This window comes from Sus scrofa, chromosome 3 (genome assembly GCF_054392235.1).
Source record: "Sus scrofa isolate SSC_HxYL_T2T_F1_AM1 chromosome 3, Sscrofa_HxYL_maternal_Yorkshire_Landrace_v2.0, whole genome shotgun sequence".
NCBI lineage: Eukaryota > Metazoa > Chordata > Mammalia > Artiodactyla > Suidae > Sus > Sus scrofa.
The window spans coordinates 137,220,449-137,241,010 of record NC_139385.1 but is presented as its reverse complement, the minus strand read 5'-3'; the positions used below and the strand labels follow the sequence as shown (position 1 = coordinate 137,241,010).

Below are 20,562 nucleotides of genomic sequence, written 5' to 3'. Positions count from 1 at the left end.
AGAGCACTGAAATCTTTCTCACAACCATCTTTTTATTCCCTCACCTCCGCTAACTATCCCTGGAGTCCCTGGCTGCTCCAGGAAGCACGTGCCCCCGGGCTGCACCTGCTGCTCCCTGGAGAGCCTCTTGAAAACGAGAATGAGTGGGGGGGGGCTGTGTCGAGGGACAGGAAGGTAACGTCCTGCGGGCAGGAGGATTTGTTTTCTCAGGGGGCCTGCAGAGCTGCTTCGTCCTGGATGTCCTTTGAAAGAGGAACCGCGGGTTAGCCTCTGCTGAAACCGGAGTCTAGTTAGGTCATCTCTTGTCAGCAGTTCTCTTTCATGTGCTTCCAGAACGTTTTCTCATTCTTTGTGTGCGGTGGCCTGTCCGCTCTTTCCCCATTAAAACCTTAGACTGTGGCGCAGGCCCGTGTGGCCGTGGCAGCCCTGCGGGCAGCCCTGCTAAGCGGAGCCCCTCTCACCGCGCCCCTCCAGCCTCGCCCTGATGACCAGGAGGACACGGACGGCGCCTGCGCCCTGGTCCTCCACTCTGGGACAGGCATGTGTTCCACTGTGGTCGGAGCAGGACAGAGGCAGCGCGGCTGGAGCATCCTCTGTTCTCATCAGCCCGATGCACGAGTGTTCCCAGCCGTTAACGCATTTCAGGTTTGGATGCCAGTCGCCCGGCACATCTAATGCAGTTAAATCCTTCCAGAGGTACGCAGCTTAACAGACAAATATACGAGACTAGGCTCCCAGCCAAGGCTGAGGAGTGTCATCCAAGGCAGCCTGGGAAGTAGTTAAAGAAACTGCGGTCCTATGTGGCCGAAGCATTTCCTGGGTCCCTAGGGAGGGCCGGGTGCCACGGGTGGGTGTCCAGAGATGTGCAAGCCCCCTGCTTGTCCTTATGGACGGCAGGCAGCTTGGAGGATGGGGCCTGTCCAGCCACTGGACAAATGGCAGCCTGCTTTCATCAAGCAGCTGCCCGGGACAGGAGGTGATGGCATTAGCTGCACAGGAGGGCCCAGGAGGAGGTTCACGGGCAGTGAGTTATTTTGGGCATGGAGAGGAACGAGGTAGCCTGACCTGCAGAGGAGGACACAGGGGTGACCCATACAAATTAAGGAGTGATTGCAAACTCTCATGGGACATTTTTTTTTTCTCTTTTTGGGGCTGCACTTGCAGCCCATGGAAGTTCCCAGGCTAGTGGTTGAATTGAAGCTGCAGCCGCTGGCCTATGTCACAGCCACAGCAACACAGGATCCAAGCTGCATCTTCGACCTATGATGAAGCTTGTGGCAACGCTGGATCCTTAACCCTCTGAGTGAGGCCAGGGTTCAAACCCGCATCCTTGTGGATACTTGGGTTTGTAACCTGCTGCACAACAGCAGGAACTTCCTTTTTTTTTTCACATTTGGTTCTTAAAGAGAAGAAGATAGAAAGAAAAGTGAAGCTGAGAGAGATTTAGCAAAAATGGTAGTTCTGAGAGACGTGTTTATTGAGAGCTGTGCACTCCCTTTGACCTTTGCCACCGTGAGGGTTCTCAGGCCTGACCTGACCCACCAGCCTTCCTGGAAAAGAGTGACTCAGAGTTAGATGTTGTGACCACAGCCTGACCATTCCATTTCCAGGGAGCAGACCCCACTGTTAAAACAGAAAGTTGGTTATTTTCCAGATAACCTGCCTCCCATAATGGTCTCCTGGAAGGAACGAGAAAGGGAATCAAAATCACTTTTATCCACTTGCACAACAAATGAGCAAGACCACTGATTCCTGAACTGACGGCTGGGGAGGGGGGTGGCCTCAAATAATTGACCCCGGTGTTTGGTTTTAATAACTGATGCTCTTGAAGCTGAACATGCTGTTTATTGAGTGGTATTGTGGCTAGGCTCCCTGGTGGGAATGCGCGCACGGATTTGTGTCCATGGTGTAGGATCTATTTGAGACTTAATACAAGTCCTACAGGGGTTTCTAACTTAGGGAGGAATACCTGGAAAGACATTATTTCTTTTTTCTTTTCTTTTCTTTTCTTTTTTTTTGTCTTTTATCTTTTTAGGTCCGCACCCACAGCCTATGGAGGTTTCCAGGCTAGGGGTTGAATCGGAGCTGTAGCTGCCAGCCTATGCCAGAGCCACAGCAACGCAGGATCCAAGCCGCATCTGTGACCTACACCACAGCTCACGGCAACGCCGGGTCCTTAACCCATTGAGCGAGGCCAGGGATCAAACCCGAAACCTCATGGTTCCTAGTCGGATTCGTTTCCCTTGCGCCACAATGGGAACTCCTGGAAAAGCATTATTTCAATGGGATGGAATAACCTTAGAAAATTAGTTAAATCCCAAGAGCTCAAGCTAGAAGGTGTCACGTTAAGAAACATATGCTTACTTGTTTCTTAACCTTAGAGCTGCTCTGAAAATCCACAGCACAGCTTGGAGACCCCCGGCTTGGCTGGAGGCTTTTTGGGGGAGGTTTCCCTCAGCTTTTCTTGAGCAACTTTTGAACTAGGGCTGCGGAAGCCTGTTTCAAGTGGTCAAGGAAGCCTTGTCAGGTGAAGCCGGTATTTCCTGCCAAATTCTGAGATAAAAATCAGGAGATTTTAAAGGTAATTCAGGGTGTGGGGTGAGTGGAGAACAGGTGTCTCCAAGCCGTTCAACTGGAAATCTCGGCGTTTGCTTTGTGTACAGGTGGCACCTACCGCTGGCTTCCCCTGAGGTCACAAAGGCACTTTTTTCTCCAGGGCGAACCTTCCCCTCGGCCCTGCTCCTGCGTCCCAGTGGTCACCATGGCTGGAGGTGGCGGGAGGGGGAACCCTGGCTGGCCCGGCTTCTTCGCTGAGATCAAAGGAGCTTCTTCCCAGCGCCTTTTACTTCACATGGGACTGATGGAGATAAAACTTAGGAACCTGTGCCCTGCTGGTTTGTTCTCGTATTCCTTGCACATTTGCCAGCTTGCGTTTAGAGGAGACCCCGAGGGGGGCAGTTGAAGAGCATTGCTCGCCTCCGGCTGGCCGAGCAGGGCCCCGGGGTGACCTGGGCCCGAGCTGTCACTCAAGAAAACTTTGGCACCAAGTAATGTTCATTTTCCTGAAAGGAGATCTGATCAAGGCAGACATCTCCTTCACCCCTGCTTGCAAGCAAATTCTTTTTAAATTGTGGTCAAATATGCAGGACCTACCATTGACTCTTTGAACCATTTTAAGTGTACACACAGTTCAGGAGACTTAACCCACCCACATCCTCGCGGGCTGTGTAGTCACGTATGGGTGTCACCACCATCCAGCTCCAGAATTCTCTTCGTCTTGCAAAACTGATGCTCTGCTGTGGTGTAGGTTGCAGACGCGGCTCGGATCCCGCGTTGCTGTGGCTGTGGTGTAGGCCGGTGGCTACAGCTCCGATTCGACCCCTAGCCTGGGAACCTCCATACACCGCGGGAGCGGCCCAAGAAATGGCAAAAAGACAAAAACCAAAAACCAAAAAACTGATGCTCTGTAACCATTAAATATGAACTCGCCCCGCCCTGCCCCCACCCTTGCTCCGGTAGTCACCTGTCTGCCTTCTGTGTCTGTGAGTCATATCTGCTCTAGGTTCCGCACATAGGTAGGATCATAGACTATTTGTCCTCTTGTGACTGCTCATTCACTCCGTGTAAGGCTGTAGAGGTTTATCCATGCTGTAGCATCTGCCACAATGTCCCTTTCCCAGGCTAGAGGTCGAATCAGAGCTACAGCTGCCAGCCTACACCACAGCCACAGCAACACAGGATCCTTAACCCACTGAGCGAGTCAGGGATTGAAGCTGCATCCTCATGGATACTAGTCGGATTTGTTTCACTGCGCCACCATGGGAACTTCCTGTCCCTCCTTTTTAAGGCTGAATAATATTCCACTGTGTGTACGACACCGCATTTGTGTATCCATTCATCCATCTGTGGTCACGTGGGTTGTTTTCACCTTTTGGCTCTTGGCAGTAATGCTGCTATGGACACAGTGTACAGGTATCTTTTCCTTTCATTTCTCTTGGCTGTGTACCCAGACGTGGAATTGCTGGGTCATCTGGCAGTTCTGTTTTTAATTTTTTGAGGAATTGTCATACTGTGCTCTGTAGCTGCATTATTTTGCTCCCCATCCGACAGCATGCACGGGGTCCTGCTTCTTTCCAACCTCACCAGGGCATGTTTTTTCCTCCTTTTTATGTAGTCTGCCTTTTGAAAACTTCTCAGCACTCGCTTTCGGCAGCCCCAGGGTGTAGGTGTTGCTTAGTTCCTGGAAGCGTGTTGCCAGGTGGGGCCCCGACCCTGTCACTTGCTAATAATTATAGAACAGCTTTGCTTCCAAATGGAGGTATCTTCAGATTTGCAAATAGATTCCTCGGTGGAGAGGGTAGGGAAAGATCTCCAAGCAACTTGTGATTTTTTGTGGTGGAAAAATATACCCGCTGATCCCGCAAAGGAAAGACCACAGGGCTGGAAGTTGAGGAATCTGAGTTTGGCTCTGTCTCTGCGGGGGCGGGGGGGGTCGGGGAGCTCAGCCTGCCTGGTAACCTTGAATTTACTCGTTAAGAGCGGGAGGGCTGCTTTGGTCTTGAGGACAGGAGCACAGAGCGGCGTTTCACTTCAATTATTAAAGATGCTCTTTTGGTTGCTTAGGATTGAGGCGGGCAGCCTTTATCTTTGGACGGTTGGAGCTGGAATTGGACCTTGCGGGTCACCTGGGCCAGTGTCCTCATCTCACGGACGAGAAGCTGGGCCGCAGAGATGGGAATCCCAGGCCGTTGGGAGGTTTTTCTTTCCTATGAATAAAACACTGGCCGGCAGGTCCTGAGGCCTTCCCAGGAGCGGGGCTGGCAGAGCCTTGCTGGCGTCCCTGTCACTCGGGGGTGACTGTAGCTCATACACGAGGGCGATGAAGCTGGGGGAGGACGCCGTGGGGGGTGGGAGCGGGTCTCGACAGAACCAAAGCCGAGGTCCGATCCGGGATTGGGATCTTGGGCATTTGTTTCCTGGGGCGCTTTTGCTTGTCCTTGGGTTGTCTCATCTGAAAGGCCTCACACCTACAGCGTTACCGTGAGAGTCACGTGGACACGAGGCCACGTATCTGAAAGAAATTGAGCAAAAATGTCATTTACACCATGGGCACCGCTGTGCAGCTAGAGGTTTATGTTTGTCCATGAGTCCAGCGTGTTAAAATCTAGGTTGACCGTTGCGATGATAATTTCTCTTATAAAGGGATTTCCTGGAAGAAGTATCAGGGTTACAGATGACCCTTCTCTATATTGTTCATCTTTTCAGGAACTGTCCTCCCCTCCCTTGCCCGGGGAAATTAACGTGCACTGCTAAACAGAGTTAAACTGTGCTGGATTTTATGTCATTAAGTACCGGCCTTTGATAGCCGAGGCGGCTGCACTGCCAGGTCTGCCCCCACTGAGTGTCTGCCCGCTTCCTCATCTGAGGGAGGAAGTATGGTATTGATCCAGAGGGCATCATTTAAAATGGTACAGCACGAGTTCTGGCTGTGCCTCAGTGGTAACGAACCTGACGAGCATCCACAAGGACGCGAGTTCAATCCCTGGCCTTGCTCAGTGGGTTAAGGATCCAGCTTTACCATGAGCAGTGGTGTAGGTTGCAGACGCAGCTCAGATCCCACATTGCTGTGGCTGTGGGATAGGCTGACAGCTGCAGCTCTGACTTGACCCCCAGCCTGGGAACTTCATATGTTGCAGGCATGGCCCTAAAAGCCAAAAAAAAAAAAAAGGTACAGCCAACCAGAGGGCTTTCTCATGCTCTTTTCTTTGTGGGTTTTGTTCGCGGCTTGTACATCTCTGGCTGGTTCTAATTCAGAATCAAATCAGCAGTTGGTGCGCGCAGGCGGGAGGCGTGTGAACAATCACATCTGAGCCTCGACGTCCTCCTTCGTGTGGCAGGGCTGCTCACATCACTTCTGCTGACGTCATAGGGGTTGAGGTGATGCTTATGAAAGGTAGTTTTGTTTGGTTTTGTTTTCTTAACTTGAAAGGACAAGGCTTGATCCTTGGCCCCAAGGAGAATCTGGCTTCACCAAGTGGCAGGAAAACCACATGGCGAAATAGACACATCAGAGCGAGAAGGTTGACGGTTACAAGCTGTGTAAGCCGAGGTTAAGCAGGACCACGTTGGGGCATGCGCCGTGGTGATCGCTGGACTCGTACCTGAGGTGGGTGCGGTCAGGGTGCTCCCATGGGCTCTGAGGACCTGAGGGGGAGTGGCCGAGGCAACAAAGCGAGGTCGGGGACCCTGCGGTTGGAAGTCACAGTGTGCGAACCCTCTGTGCTCAGGTGATCGTTGAAATCACGTGGCCTCGCGTGGTGGGTGGTGTGACCACTGAAGCAGAGCCAGGAAGGGTGGCCCGAGCAGGCTGGGCACCGGGCCAGCCTGGGTGTCCAAGTCCCATCAGGGCAGGTGACATTCCAAGGAACTAGAGGGTAGGGCGGGCCAGGCCCAAATGTCTCTGGGATTGTCCCTTTGCCTCATTTCTTCTGTCACTGCCGCCTTGCAGGCTGGGCATCCTTTCTTGTCCAAACTATCATCAACAGCCACCTACTGGTCGTCCTGCTTTCAGTTTCCTTTCTCACCGCGATGCTCTTTCTAAACTGTGGCTCCAGTCATCATTTTGTGGTTCCCGAGTCCCCGAGGGCATCACTTGCTACAAAGCACAGACTGACGCTCCCGGCAGGTGTCAGCTCTCATCCCCTGTGCCCGCACACTCGCTTCGCCTGCGGCGTCCTACACACTCAGACGGCATCTCCGCCCGCCTCGCCCACAGCCTGCTCCTCCAGGACTCACCGTTTCCCCTGGTGGTTTCCTTTAAAACCAAACAGACACAACCAAACAGATATGCATTCTCCTCTCCTTCACCAGCCCAAGTCCCTGGGCGGGGGGGTGGGGACAGGGCCTGTGTCTTCTTTATCTGTGCGTAGAGTAGACCCTGCTCCGGCTGTTGCAGGCATGGGCTTCAGCTCATCAGCGGGGCGGATGAACCGAGGCCCAGACACATCTCCCTGGAAAGGGGAGCGCGTCAGGCAGGCAAGGCGAGGACCAGGAGCGCAGGTGGTCAAAATAAAAGTCACTTTTTTTCTTCTCGAGGAAAAAAAGTCTACTCTTTTCTTCATTTTGGCCACCCCATGGCATATGGAGCCCTGGGCCAGGGATCAGATCCGTCCGAGCTGCAGTCTTGACCTAAGCCACAGCTGCGGCACCGCTGGATCCTTAACCCACTGTGCCGGGCTGGGGATGCTGCCTGCATCCCAGCGCTCCCAAGATGCTGCTGATCCTGTTGCACCACAGCGGGAGCTCCAGTAGTCTTTTTTTCTTTTTCCTTTCTAGTGCTCTTAAGTACTGACACCATTTGGTGTGGAGGGAAATACGAAGAGCTGTCAAACAGTCTCCCTTCTCCAGGGGTTAAGATCTGTCTGTAAAACCTGCCCATGTGACAGCAAGGCAGGTGGCGAGAGCCGTAAGGACGTATGAACAAGTGCTGTGCCCTCAGAGCAGGGCCCAGAGAGGGCTGAGATGAGGCCTCGTGGGGTGGCCCGAGTTTGGGGTGTGGGCGCTGGACAGGGTGGGTGTGGGCGCTGAGCCGGGTGTGCAGCCAGGAGCGCGAAGCAGGCATGTTCATCCCTACGTAAGTGTCTGTGTGTCTCGCTTGTGTCTGTGTTTTCTAGGCTCAAACCATGAACTACGTCGGGCAGCTGGCGGGCCAGGTGTTTGTCACCGTGAAGGAGCTCTACAAGGGGCTGAATCCCGCCACCCTGTCCGGCTGCATCGACATCATCGTGGTGCGGCAGCCCAACGGGAGCCTGCAGTGCTCCCCCTTCCACGTCCGCTTCGGGAAGATGGGGGTCCTGCGCTCCCGAGAGAAGGTGGTAAGTGACCTGGCGGCCAGCTTCTCTCCCGGGAAGGTCATCGCGTTTCCGCGGCCTCGCGGAGCGCCTCGCCGCCCCCCAGGGTGTAGCCCTCGGGTGGCCCCTGAATTGCCGATTACCAACTCAGATTGTAGATTGTTCTGATTACTGTGGCTTCTCCAAGATTTCGTGGCATAAACTGTTTATTAAGCTCCTGGGTTCCCGGGGTCTGGAATTCAAACCAGGGACCTTGGGCTCTTGGCCCTCTGGGTGCACTTGCCACAGGGCTGGTGGCCACACCGCCTCCCCCGGCCTCCCTGTGCAGCCTGGGCTTCCCCACCACCGGCGCCTGGCAGCAAGGACAAGCGTCTTCCTCTCCTGGCCCAGCCTCGGAGCTCACCTGGCACCACCTCCGCTGTGCTCCACTCTTGGGGGGGTGGTCACGAGCCTGCGCGGATTCAGGGCGGAGGAGTGTGCGTGGAGCGGCGCGGGGGGTGGGGGTGGGGGAATAGACTCTGTCCCTTGATGGTGAAGAGTTTATAGGATGAGCGTGACCGCCGGAGATTTGGAATAGTGAGATTTTTGGGGACGTGTGTGTGTGATCGACGTGACCGAAGTGCTTGTGCAGACCTGCCCCCCGCGCCCCGTCGGGTTTCCGCTTGTGAATGAAGTGTGTTTTTCCTTCAGGTGGACATAGAGATCAACGGAGAGTCAGTGGATCTGCACATGAAACTGGGAGACAATGGAGAAGCATTTTTTGTTCAAGAGACGGATAATGATCAGGTGAGGAAGGCCGGGTGGTGAGCTTCCCCGTGTCGAGCTCCGAGCAGTGTGCGTCTCGGAGCTTCAGTGGCAGCGTGTGTGCAGTGATGCTGGCGCCCGGCTGTGGGGGTGAGGGCAGCGGAGCAGGCACCCGTACCAGGGCTCCGAGCCCGGCCGGGCGGGTGTGGCTGTGTCCACACAGACTCAGCAGTCCCGTCCTGCATCCGTGTGCTGTTTCTAGGGAGACGGAGGAACTGCTGTCCAAAGCAAACAGATTATCCTGTTTGTCACATCTCGGGGGGCTGGAGGTTCTCATTTTTGTTTCGTGAGTGACCAGATCGCTTTTATTTTTTACTAAAATTTTTTTAACGTCTGTAAGCTAATTCTCCTACAGCATGATTTGTTCGTTTCAAGGGTACGGGTCTCTGGTTTTTGGAATTTGCAGAGATAGTCCATTTTAGAACATCTTTGTCACCTCAGAAAGAGACTCTGTACCCTTTAGCTGTCACCTCCCCTGCCCCTGAACCCGAAACCACCCCCCAGCCACCCTGAGCCCTGGGCAACCGCTAATCTCCTTCCGCCTCCACTGATTTCCCTATTCTGAACTTCCCTCTGAATGACCCAGAGTTAGTGGCTGACGGCTTTGTGCCTGACTCCTTTCATGCACCACGTTGTCTAACTCCATCTGGGCTGTGACGTGTCGGTATTTCTTTTTTTTAAATTTTTTTAATTTTAATTTTTTATTTTTTTGTCTTTTTGCCTTTTCTAGGGCCGCTCTCACAGCATATGGAGGTTCCCAGGCTAGGGGTCCAATCGGAGCCCTAGCTGCCGGCCTACGCCAGAGCCACAGATACACGGGATCCGAGCCGCGTCTGCGACCTACACCACCGCTCACAGCAACGCCAGATCCTTAACCCACTGAGCGAGGCCAGCAATCGAACCTGCAACCTCATGGTTCCTAGTTGGATTTGTTAACCACTGCACCACGTCGGGAACTCCACGTATTTCATTCCTTTGTATGGCTGAATAATATTCCACCGTGTCTGCCTGCCCTGTCGGTCTGTCTTTTCCTGTGTTGGTGGACACCCGGGTCTCTTCTCAGTGTTGGCTGCTGTGAGTAACGCCGTGTGCAGGTTTTTGTATAGACATGTCTCCTTTTGCGGGTGTACCCCTGGCCGGGGAATGCCTGGGTCGCCTGTTGCTCTGTGTTTCCAATTGGAGGAACTGCCAGGCTGTTGTCCAAAGCTGCTGCACCCTTTGCCTTCTCACCAGCGGGCGTGAGGGTCCCGACTAGTCTACCGCCTCATCAGTGCTTGCCCTTGGACCCATGATTCCAGCCATTGCAGTGGGTGTGAAGTCATTACTCATCCCGGTCTTGGTTGGCATCTGCCCAGTGACTAACGATGTGGGGTATTTTTTCATGCGCTTTTTGGCCCTTGGTATGTATTCTTTGGAGGCATGTCTATTCAGATGTTTTGCTCATTTTTCATTGGGTCATTTGTCTTTTTATCATTGATTTGTAAGAGTTCATCATCTATTATAGACACAGGTGGTTTGTAAATATTTTCTTCCATAGCATGAATTGTCTTTTCCCTTTCTGGATGTTGCCTTTTGAAATACAACGCATTTATTTTTCTTTTTAAAAATATTTTGTTTTACTTTATCTTATTTTATTTTTGGCCACGCCCATGGCACACAGAGGTTCCCAGGCCAGGGATCAAACCTGTGCCACAGCAGTAACCAGAGCCACAGGCATGACAATACCAGATCCTTAACCCACTGAGCCGCCAGGGAACTCCAAAAGTTTTACCTTTTGATGAAGACCAATTTATCGACTCTTTCCTTCTGCTCCTGCTTTTGTTGTCACATCTGAGAATCCTTTGCCGAATCCAAGGTCATAAAGATGTACTCCTATGTTTTCTTCTAAGACAGACCACTTCTACTCTTTCATTAACTAAGAATGGTAGGGATTGGATGTAGGGATTACTCAGTAGTGGCTCTGATCACCTCCAGGGTCTAAATCAAATGACCACAGTTTTCACTTCAGGACCAAACTGCCCGAGGCCCTGCTTCCTTCTGGTCTCTGCAGAGATGTGACACGTGGGGTCCGGCATCCTCGCCCTGTGCCTCTGTCTTCTGTGAGGACCCCGTGGCCATCGGGGACCCCCGCCTGTCTGCTCTTTACTTCCGCATTAAAAGGGAAGGCGGAGACCGAGTCACTGCTTTCAAAGGCTGCTTTGGTAGAAATTCTTTCCCCTTCAAATGGACACTTGCATTTTTAACTTTTGTTTGCCCCTTTGCAGTTGACAGGTTTCAGGCTGTAAGAGCTCTTTAGCAGTTCTTATGGGAGTTCCTGTTGTAGCTCAGTGGGTTAAGAACCTGACCTAGTGTCTGTGAGGACAAAGGTTTGATTCCCTGGCTCTGCTCAGTGGGTTAAGGATCTGGTGTTTTATGCCCAGCCATAAAACGAAAAGTAAAAATCAAGGTTCTTATTATTCTGTTAGGTCAGTGCATGTTGAAAATACATGTACACATTCTCTCTTACACACACACACACACACAAAACTGAATCTGGTTCTCCTGGTCATAGGGTGCCTCGGAGCCCATTTTTTTTCCCTCTTTCCTCTGGGTCTTTCAGACCGAGTTGAATTTCAGTCGCCCGAAATAACTAATAAGCCTCGCTCTGTTGTTACGTATGAACATGCAGGACTCAGGACAAAATGGCACTTAGTGGCCTACTGTCTTGGTGACCACCTCCCGACTTCGGCGGCCCCGTCTCCAGATGACGGTGCCGGGTGGTGGCCCCGTGGTGGCCGCCATCCCCGGGTGCTCGGGCTCCTGGACTAACACGGGCGGCCCTCGGCCCATCCTGCCCCTTCAGCCCAGGTCACGAGGCTGCTGTTGGACCTCTGTCCCGTCCTCTAGGAGGTGATCCCCACGCACCTGGCCACCTCCCCAATCCTGTCGGAAGGCGCCTCGCGGATGGAGTCCCAGCTGAAAAGGAACTCCCTGGATCGGCTGCGGAGCCTGGACCCCAGCACGTCAGCCCAGGTCCTGCCCCCCGGCGAGAGCCCTTCCAGTGGCTCTTTGGTGAAGAAGAGACGGAAGAGGAGGAGGAAGTCCCAGCTGGACAGCCTGAAAAGGGACGACAACACGAACACGTCGGAGGACGAGGACATGTTTCCCATAGAGATGAGCTCGGACGAGGAGGCTGAGCCCCTGGACAGTAGTAGGTAACGTGCGTGGAAGGAAGGGCTGGGGCTAGAACCGGGTGAATTCGCTTCTTAGGACGATGCTTTTCTTTTAAGGCTGTACTTGTGGATGGAAGTTCCTAGGCTGGGGGTGGAATTGGAGCTGCAGCCGAGGCCTGCGCCACAGCCAGGCCGGATCTGAGCCGCATCTGCGACCTACACGAGACGCTGCAGCTTGTGGCAGCGCCGGGTCCTTAACCTACCAAATGTGGCTGGGGATCAAACCCGCATCCTCACAGAGACAACATCGGGTTTTAACCTGCTGAGCCCCAGCGGGAACTCCCCTTTCTTGCGAAGATTCTTTTTGGTTGCTTGTTTTGACCACACCTGTATCGTGCGGACGTGCCCGGGGCCAGAGATCAAACCCGTGCCACAGCAGTGATTGTGCTGGATCCCTAACTTCCAAGCCACCAGGGAACTCTGTTTTAGGATGATTCTTATAAACTTCCCTCTCCCCCTGAATTTCATATTCTACCATTCTGGAGCCCTGCACGCCCGATTCTAAAGTAGCACAAAGATGTGCTGTGACTTAGAGGGGGTCAGTGACACGGCCACATCCCCGGTGACAACTCCAGCTTCCCAGAGCGGAACCACGAAACAGGCGCTCAGCAAATGAATACTCTGTGCATGAAACCGTTGCTTGAGAAGCTACGTATCCTTATCTGAGCACCAGCTATGAGCGTGGCAAGTGGGCCGACCCGAAACTGGGGGCCGATCTGTGACAGGCTCGGGGCCACAAGTGAAGGGAGAGCACACCCGCCTTCTCCCTTCTCAGTTTTTCTCTAGGCCCACAGTTGAACGCACACCTGTTGTGTTTTTCTTTGCTTCTCATCCTGTGGTGAAATCCTATGTCTGTGTTATTACCATTTTGGTGCAAAATGCCACTTTTTAAAAGCCAAAACTCATTTGTAAAGAATATTTGATGTTTCAGATTTTTATGTAGTTCAGGGTAATTTTTTGTTTTGGTCGCACGCACGGCACTTGGAAGTTCCCAAGCCAGTGATTGAACCTGCATCATCACAGCAGTGACTCGAGACAGAGGAGGGGCAATGCTGGATCCTTAACTGCTAGGCCACCCGCTAACTCCAGGAATAACCTCCTGCTTCATGATGTGGAAGAGGATTTTTTTTTTTTCCTGGCTAAAAGTAAAGGCACATTGGCAATGCCCATTTTCCTGACTGTGGCCTCTGAGCTACTGTGGGCTCCGGAAGCGGGTTGGTTGGGCTTATGACAGCCACCTTCCCTGCATGGCTTTTAATTCCAGAACTTCGTGTTAGCTACATCAGGGAGCATCAAAAAACAGAGACAGGTAGTTTCTGCAGGAGTGAAATAGTACATCATATTTTGTAACAAGCGTGCGATACCTGAAACAAGGTAGACTTGCACCCGTTCTGTAATTTGAAATTTACTTGAAATGTATTTCTGCTAAATGGAACATTATGGCCATTGAGCAACGTGCTAGCTCACTCCTGCCTGGCAAGGGCTTCAAAGCTCTCTGTGTCCAGAGCTGGGCCCACGTACCCAGGCTTTTGCGAGATGACGTGTGAGAGACAGTCTGTAGGGCGCTACAGTGCACATAGCAGTCCGTGCGGTCCTTCAAGCCCATGTCCAAGTCCAAATTCTTGAGCCAAATCATGTTACATTTACAATTCAGCCGAAGCATGGACACACAAAACGCATTTCTCTGAGTCCCTTTTTTCCTCTCCACCCCCTGGAATATGCCTGGGTGGCTTAAAAGGAGAGCACGCTGGTCCACAAAGCCCTTGGAGATTGTCCAGAAAAAAATGGAAGCTTGCCCTTATAATGAATCCAACGCTAATAATTCTTTGACGTGCATCATTTTTTTTCTTTTTCTCCAGAACTCTTTCTAGTGAGATCCCTCCATTCCAGGAAGATGTCCCTAAAGAAAACCTGTCCCCAGTCGTGACTTACCCGCAGTCGGCCTCGTACCCTAATTCCGACAGAGAGTGGTCACCCAGCGCCAGGTGAGTGGCCGGCGTGGCTCAGCTGTCCTGGCCCGGAGGATTCCAGGTCCGTTACAGGAAGCAGGTGTAATCAAATAGTGAAATCTAAATAAAAATAGAATAACGAGGACCTGTAAACTCAACTTAGAACAGAAAGTCCAGATCCGGATGAAACGCAGAACACGTGCAGATGGCCACGGATGATTTCGGAACCGAGCTGCAGATACGGGTCTTAGCATCCTGAGGGCACGAGGACAGGGAAGCCTTTTGCCAAGTTACGTAAAGCTGATTGTCAACAGGAGAAGGCAGATGACAGACCCTTTCTGGATACTGAGCCCCCAAGTGAGATTCAAGAGCAGAGAGGTGGCTTCGAGGGCCCCAAGGTCATTTGGGGCTGTTGAAATGATGCCTTCTGCCCCTGTCAAATCTGTCCTGCTGAATTCAAGAATATTTATCTCCCGGGAGTTCCCGCTGTGGCTCGGTGATAACGAACCCGACTAGTAAGTGTGAGGAGGAGGGTTCCATCCCTGGCCTCGCTCCATGGGTTAAGGATCTGGCCTTGCTGTGAGCTGTGGTGTAGGTCGCAGATGCAGCTCGGATCCCATGTGGCTGTGGCTGTGGTGTAGGCTGGCAGCTGTAGCTCCAGCATGACCTTAGCCTGGGAATTTCCATATGCTATGGGTGCGGCCCGAAAAAGGAAAAGAAAAAGAGAAAAACAAAGTTGGTTCTTGGGTAGCAGAATATCTTAGTTATTATAATGTAATAGTATTATGACAGTGTGTGGCCCCTAAAGGGCCAGAGCACCCAAATAGACACGGTGTATATCCGTGGCATTAAAGTGTCATCCTGGAGGGGGGCTGTTGTGAACACAGAAGGTCTCGGGGGTGTGGCGATGATGGAGAAAAGGTTAGGAAGCAGCGGTCTAAAGGACAGGGGCATCCGTGGGTTATTCTCACCCCTGACGTGTTCTGGTCTAAAGTGGAAGGTGTAGGGGCCCCTAAGCTCTGGCAGGTGCTGCAGAAGCCTCCTCCTTCCTGAAGCCAGCTTCTCCTAAGCACCATTCCCGGTTCCAGCCTGTCTGGAGTCATCTCGTTGATGAGACAGCACGATCGGAAGTATGTGCTGAATGTGAGTTGCTAGCCAGGACCGTGTCAATGAGTGTGCACCAGCCAGGGTGGGGCTGGGGCCCCCTGGGGTCCCCTCACGGAGGTCGCTCTGTCCTCAGGCCAGCTCTGTGCCTTAGCGACATAAGGCAGCTATGCCTGTAAAGAAAACATTTCTAGTAACCAGCCTTAAAAAGCAAAAAGAAACTGATGAAATTCATTTTGATGATCTATTTCCATGATCCCAAATATTTTCATTTCAAGGAATCAGTTTTTAAAAAGTGATTGAGCCCTTTCACATTCTTATTTTCATAAGCCTTTGAAGTTGTGTATCTCACAGCTCAGTTTGGACCAGTCACGTTTCAAATACGCAGTAGCGGAAGTTCCTGTTGTTATTCAGCAGCAATGAACCCAACTAGTATCCCTGAGGATGCGGGTTCGATCCCTGGCCCTGCTCAGTGGGTGAAGGATCCCGCTTTGCTGTGAGCTGTGGTGTAGGCCAGCAGCTGCTGCTCCAATTCGACCCCTAACCTGGGAACTTCCATATGCCACAGGTTCGGCCCTAAAAAGACCAAAAAAATAAAAACAAAACTCAATAGCCACACGCAGCCGGTGGCTATCATACTGGGCAGAGCAGGTAGTAAGACTTTTCTAGAACCTCATACAGTCTCTCTTTAGATCTGTGGCATTAAACCCTAAGGAGTGAAAAACATAGTCCTTTAGGAAGAGAATCATGTCGATGATTTAGAAGCCACTCATAGGTAGAAAAAAGTCTGTTGAAACACTCTGCATTAATTTTAAGAATACAAAGCAGGTGTTTTAAACACGATCCTGAGTATGTTTCCCTCTTACATGTTTGCTCAGTGAATCCAAAATAATGACCCTGTGGATCAGGTGATCTGACCGCTGTTAAAGGCCATTACAATTAGGGTAAATAGCAGTTCCCATCGTGGCTCAGCAGGTTAAGGACCCAACATTGTCTTCATAAGGACACAGGTTCGATCCCTGGCCTTGCCCGATGGGTTAAGGATCTGGTGTGGCTATGGCCGTGGTGTAGACAGCAGTCATAGTTCCACGTCAACCCCTAGCCTGGGAACTTCCATATGCCGCAGGTGCAGCCATAAACAAAACACAACAAAACAAATTGGGGTAAGTAAATACATTTCCATGCTTGGGACTCTGTATGTTACCTTTAAAGGGACAATTGGCAGCCCAGATGACCAAGCATTTTGGAGTATGTCATTTGATTAGGCACTAAATTCTGCCCTGAGAAATGCGGTCTTTGAGGGGGCAGATGGATGAAATAGAAAGTGAAACGGGTGTCTTGGCAGTTTCCTGTTTTTATGGTTCAGAAGACTCATGTTGATTTCCTAGTGGTGTCAGCATGTGGTCTTCTGCTGTGGTCAGACGCCCAAGGACTCACTTTCTTCTAGATGCCAGTGTTCAGAGCAGTCAAAGAACAGATGCGACATTTTGCTGAATGTAATTGACGTCTGATTTCTCTCTCTTTTATTGTGGATCACGTGGCATGCAGTAACCTGCTAGACGGCAGGAGGCCCCCCCCTCATCTCGCGGTCGTGGCCGAGGGGGGTCTTTCTAGCTCTTGCCCGCCGCAGTCCTCCCACTTCCACGCTTCGGAAAGGTAGAGGGGCTATTTTCCCACCGTGGATGCCTTCATGATAAAAACGGATCTAACTCTTACAGATATGTCTTGCCATTAACCCAATTACTTATGTGGAAAAATACACGTAGAGTCTATGAAATCAGGATTTTGATCTAACTCTTACCGATCTGTTTTACCAACTAACCAAATTATTTATAAGAAAATACCCATAGATTATTTCTTTTCCTTTCGTTGTAAGCATCCATAGATGATGAGCTTTTTTTAAAGTACTAAATTTGACTCTCTGGAACTTATGGTTAAGCGCATAATTCTTTCTAATTTTGTGAAGTGCTTTGAAAAATGGAGTAATGAATTGAACATTGGGCATATGACCTTTGTTTCATGTCTGGGGTTGTTCAAATAAGTTTACGAGACATTTTTTAGGATGTCGCTTAAGCATGTGGAGAGTTATTATTAGAACTCTTAAAAGGGAGTTCCCTGGTGGCCCAGTGCTTAGGGGTCTGGTGTTGTCACAGCTGTGGCGTGGGTTTGATCACTGGCCTGGGAACTTCTCTATGCCATGGACAGAGCCAAAATAAAAAAATAAGAACTCATTAAGTAGGTTATAGACTTCCTGAGTGAAAGAGTGAGATGCTGCCACAGCATTTGTAGAGGAGAATTTTGCAGAACTGCATTGGATGGACCTGAAGGTTTGGGATCCTGGGTTTGAGCTTTCATTTGAAGCAGAAGCCTTGGAGTCCAGCCTCCATCCCTTCTGTGGTCACCCACGTGTTGACCTGCCTGCTTTGCGGACTTACAGGGTCTATTTCATTAACTTTAACAGGGAAGCTGGGAAATTTTTTCTTTTTGATTAAAGAACCAAATCCCAGGTCGTACCCCGCTCACAGTTTACCAGTGCAGAAGAAAGGCCATTTAAAAATGAGGGCAGAGTCCCGTTGTGGCTCAATGGGTTACTAACCTGACTAGTATCCATGAGGACTCAGGTTCGATCCCTGGCCTCGCTCAGTGGGTTAAGGATCTGGTGTTGCTGTGGCCATGGTGTAGGACGGCAGCTGCAGCTCCGATTGGACTCCTAGCCTGGGAACCTCCCTATGCTGCAGGGTGGCCCTGAAAATAAAATAAAATAAAATGAGGCCAACTAAGCTGTGAGCAGTTATAACTGATGTCCCCAAATGGGATCAGCAAAAAATGCTTAAAACTATGATGGTTCATAAATGCATTATTTATGAAAATCCATCAGTGACCTTGAAGCATACATTTTTGAACAACCCTTGATCTTCAAAGTCTAATATTTGCTAATGGGATGTTTTGGAATCACTGATTACCCTCAGCGGTGGGAGTCTTTTCTCTGATTCACCTTCCGTCTGAATTTCCTCAGCGAGCAGCACAGACTGTGCATGGGTTCTTGGCTGCAGCATCCTTTTGAGAGGCTGGCATGGCCTGGGGGCAGCGTTCACCGTGGCGGCAGGCAGATGGGAGAGGTGGCTGGTCCTTTGTGAATATGGATTTGCCCACCTGAATGCTTAGTGCAAACCATACGGCGTGTAGCTTTTTTCACAGGATGAGAACATTAGAGTTTCTGGTGTTGGGTGGGGAGACAGAAAGCCCAGTTCAGTGCTCGCATTCTAGATCGGGAGTCAGCAAACGGCAGCCCGTGGCCCAAATCTGGCCTGCGCTCCGCTTCTGTGGTTCCAGGGGGCACAGCCAGCTTGATTCCATCTCGCCTGGGGCTGCTGCTTTTGCACAGCGAGTCAGAATGGAGCAGTTGCTGCGGAGATCACATATATACCCCAAGCCTGGCCGACTTGCTGTCTGGCCTCTTAGAGAAAAGCTTTGCTGCCACCAGACTCCAGAGCGGGCTCAGGCTAAAGGGCTTTGTTTAGTGCAGTGGTGAGATAATATATTGTTGCAAAGAATTTATAATAACGTATACGTGAATTGTAGTCTTTTAAAACAAGCGATTTGAGGTTTGGGTGCAGGACAGTTGAGGGTTGGAAGCCAGTTACCATGGGTCTCCTGTGAAGATTCTGGCGAAAGATTGGCCCAGGTCCCAGCTGTCGGTCCAGGGCCCCTCGGTGGAGGCCACGGCGCCCCTCTGCACACCTCACTGGTCTCAAACATGTGATTGTGGACCCTTGGGTGCCAGGAAAGCACAGGCCCTTTGGAGGAAAGTAGGATTATGAGACCCGAGGAAGCAAGAGAGGTTGAAAGGTGATGGCGTGTGGAGTGTCCACTAGTCCTTCTCAGAGGACGGCTTCCTTCGGGCCCGAAGAGTGTGCGTGTATTTGTGTGCGTATGTGTATTTGTATTTGCATTTGTGTGTATGTGTATGTATGTGTGTGTGAGTATATATATTTATGTGTGTGTTTGTGTATTGTGTGTATGTGTGTGTATTTGAGTTTGTGTGCATATACATTTGTGTGTATGTGTGTATATGTGTGTATATTTGTGTCTGTGTGTGTTGTGTGTGTATATGTGTGTTTGTGTGTGTCTATTTGTGTATATATTTATTTATTTATTTTGCTTTTTTAGGGCCGCACCCGCAGCATAGGGAGGTTCCCAGGCTAGGGGTCTAATCGCAGCTACAGCTGCCGACCTACACCACAGCCACAGCCACGCCGGATCTGAGCTGCATCTGCGACCTACACCACAGCTCACGGCAACGCTGGATCCTTAACCCACTGGGTGAGACCAGGGATCAAACCCTCAGCCTCATGGTTCCTAGTCAGATTCATTTCCATTGCGACACGATGGGAACTTGTTGTGTAATGTATATTTATGTGTGTGGGTTTGTGTGTGTGTGTATTTATTTGCGTATGTGTATTTATGCATGTGGGTTTGTGTGAGTATGTGTGTGTCTATTTATTTGTGTGTGTGTGTGTCTATTTGTGTATGTGTGTGTGTTTGAGTCTGTATGTGTATTTATGTGTGTGGGTTTGTGTGTGTGTGTGTATTTATTTGCGTATGTGTATTTATGCATGTGGGTTTGTGTGAGTATGTGTGTATCTGTTTGTGTGTGTGTGTGTCTATTTGTGTATGTGTGTGTGTTTGAGTCTGTATGTGTATTTATGTGTGTGGGTTTGTGTGTGTGTGTATGTGTCTGTGTGTGTGTATTTATGTGTGTGTCTGTGTGTGTGTGTAGAGGTGCCCCATCACTTACTCTCCCACAACACGCTGTCTCTGGAGCCTCCTGTCCACCGCCTGGCCGAGCAGAGCCTGAGGCCGCAACGTGCTGTTTGCGTGGACAGCGGGCTACGGGCACCGTGGGAGGAGGAAGCAGCCCGTAGCCGCCCCAATGGGATGTGAAGCGGAGAAGCACCTATTCTGGTCCACGCGGCTGGACTCGAGGGAGGCAGGATCCCTTTAGCCATCAAGGGCCCCTGTTGGTTTGAGACGGGAGATGAGTCACCCACAAGCTCTCCTTGTCCTGATGGGATGGTTGTGTCCCCTGGGCGCTGACATCTCACGGATAAACGGGACCAAGCACAAGGATGAGAGGTGGCTTGGGCTGTGTGGTCCGTGAGAGAAGGAGCAAAAGGAGAATCGGGGGGGGGCTTGCTTTCCCGTTTTATTGCAAATGGGCACCTTACTCCAGAGGAAATGGTGCAGGAGGTGAAAGACCAGAACTACCTGAATGGCTCTTTTCTCTCGTCTGTGTGTTGTGTGGAATGTGCCGTGAGGCTTTTCTAGAGAAGCTGGCGGTTACCGTGGCCGGACGGAGGTCCGACTGCTCAGAGTGGAGGTAGAGAGCAGCAGAGTCGTGAGCACAGGTTCGAGCCACTTAAAAGCTGCTCTGCGAGTTGTGCATCACGGTGTGTCCTTCCTCCGCAGATGGGACTCTTTGCGGTATTCCTGGAGGATAGAGTATCTGGCAGAATCTCAGCTCGGACGCTCCCATCCTGGTAGTGAGTTATTGGTGGCATCGGCATTTGTGGTGCAGGTGGCACATGAGGCAGTTTCCGTGTTTTGAAAGGCAGTGCATATTGATAAATATGTTCGATATAG

General features: G+C 51.1%; 1 protein-coding gene across 18 annotated transcripts in view; it reads left to right on the top strand.

The window, feature by feature from the left end:
* LPIN1 (lipin 1) overlaps positions 1-20,562 on the top strand; it is a 133,508-nt gene that overhangs the window by 65,071 nt on the left and 47,875 nt on the right. For 7 of the 18 annotated variants that reach the window (XR_014839314.1, XM_021085564.2, XM_085015355.1 and 4 more), the window contains 5 exons: positions 7,674-7,874; positions 8,541-8,636; positions 11,541-11,848; positions 13,726-13,851; positions 16,468-16,575. Coding sequence is in view for 16 of the 18 variants with exons in the window: in XM_021085564.2 (XP_020941223.1) it covers positions 7,674-7,874; positions 8,541-8,636; positions 11,541-11,848; positions 13,726-13,851; positions 16,468-16,575 (839 nt within the window). In the remaining 2 variants the exon portion in view is untranslated. 18 annotated transcript variants of the gene reach the window in all.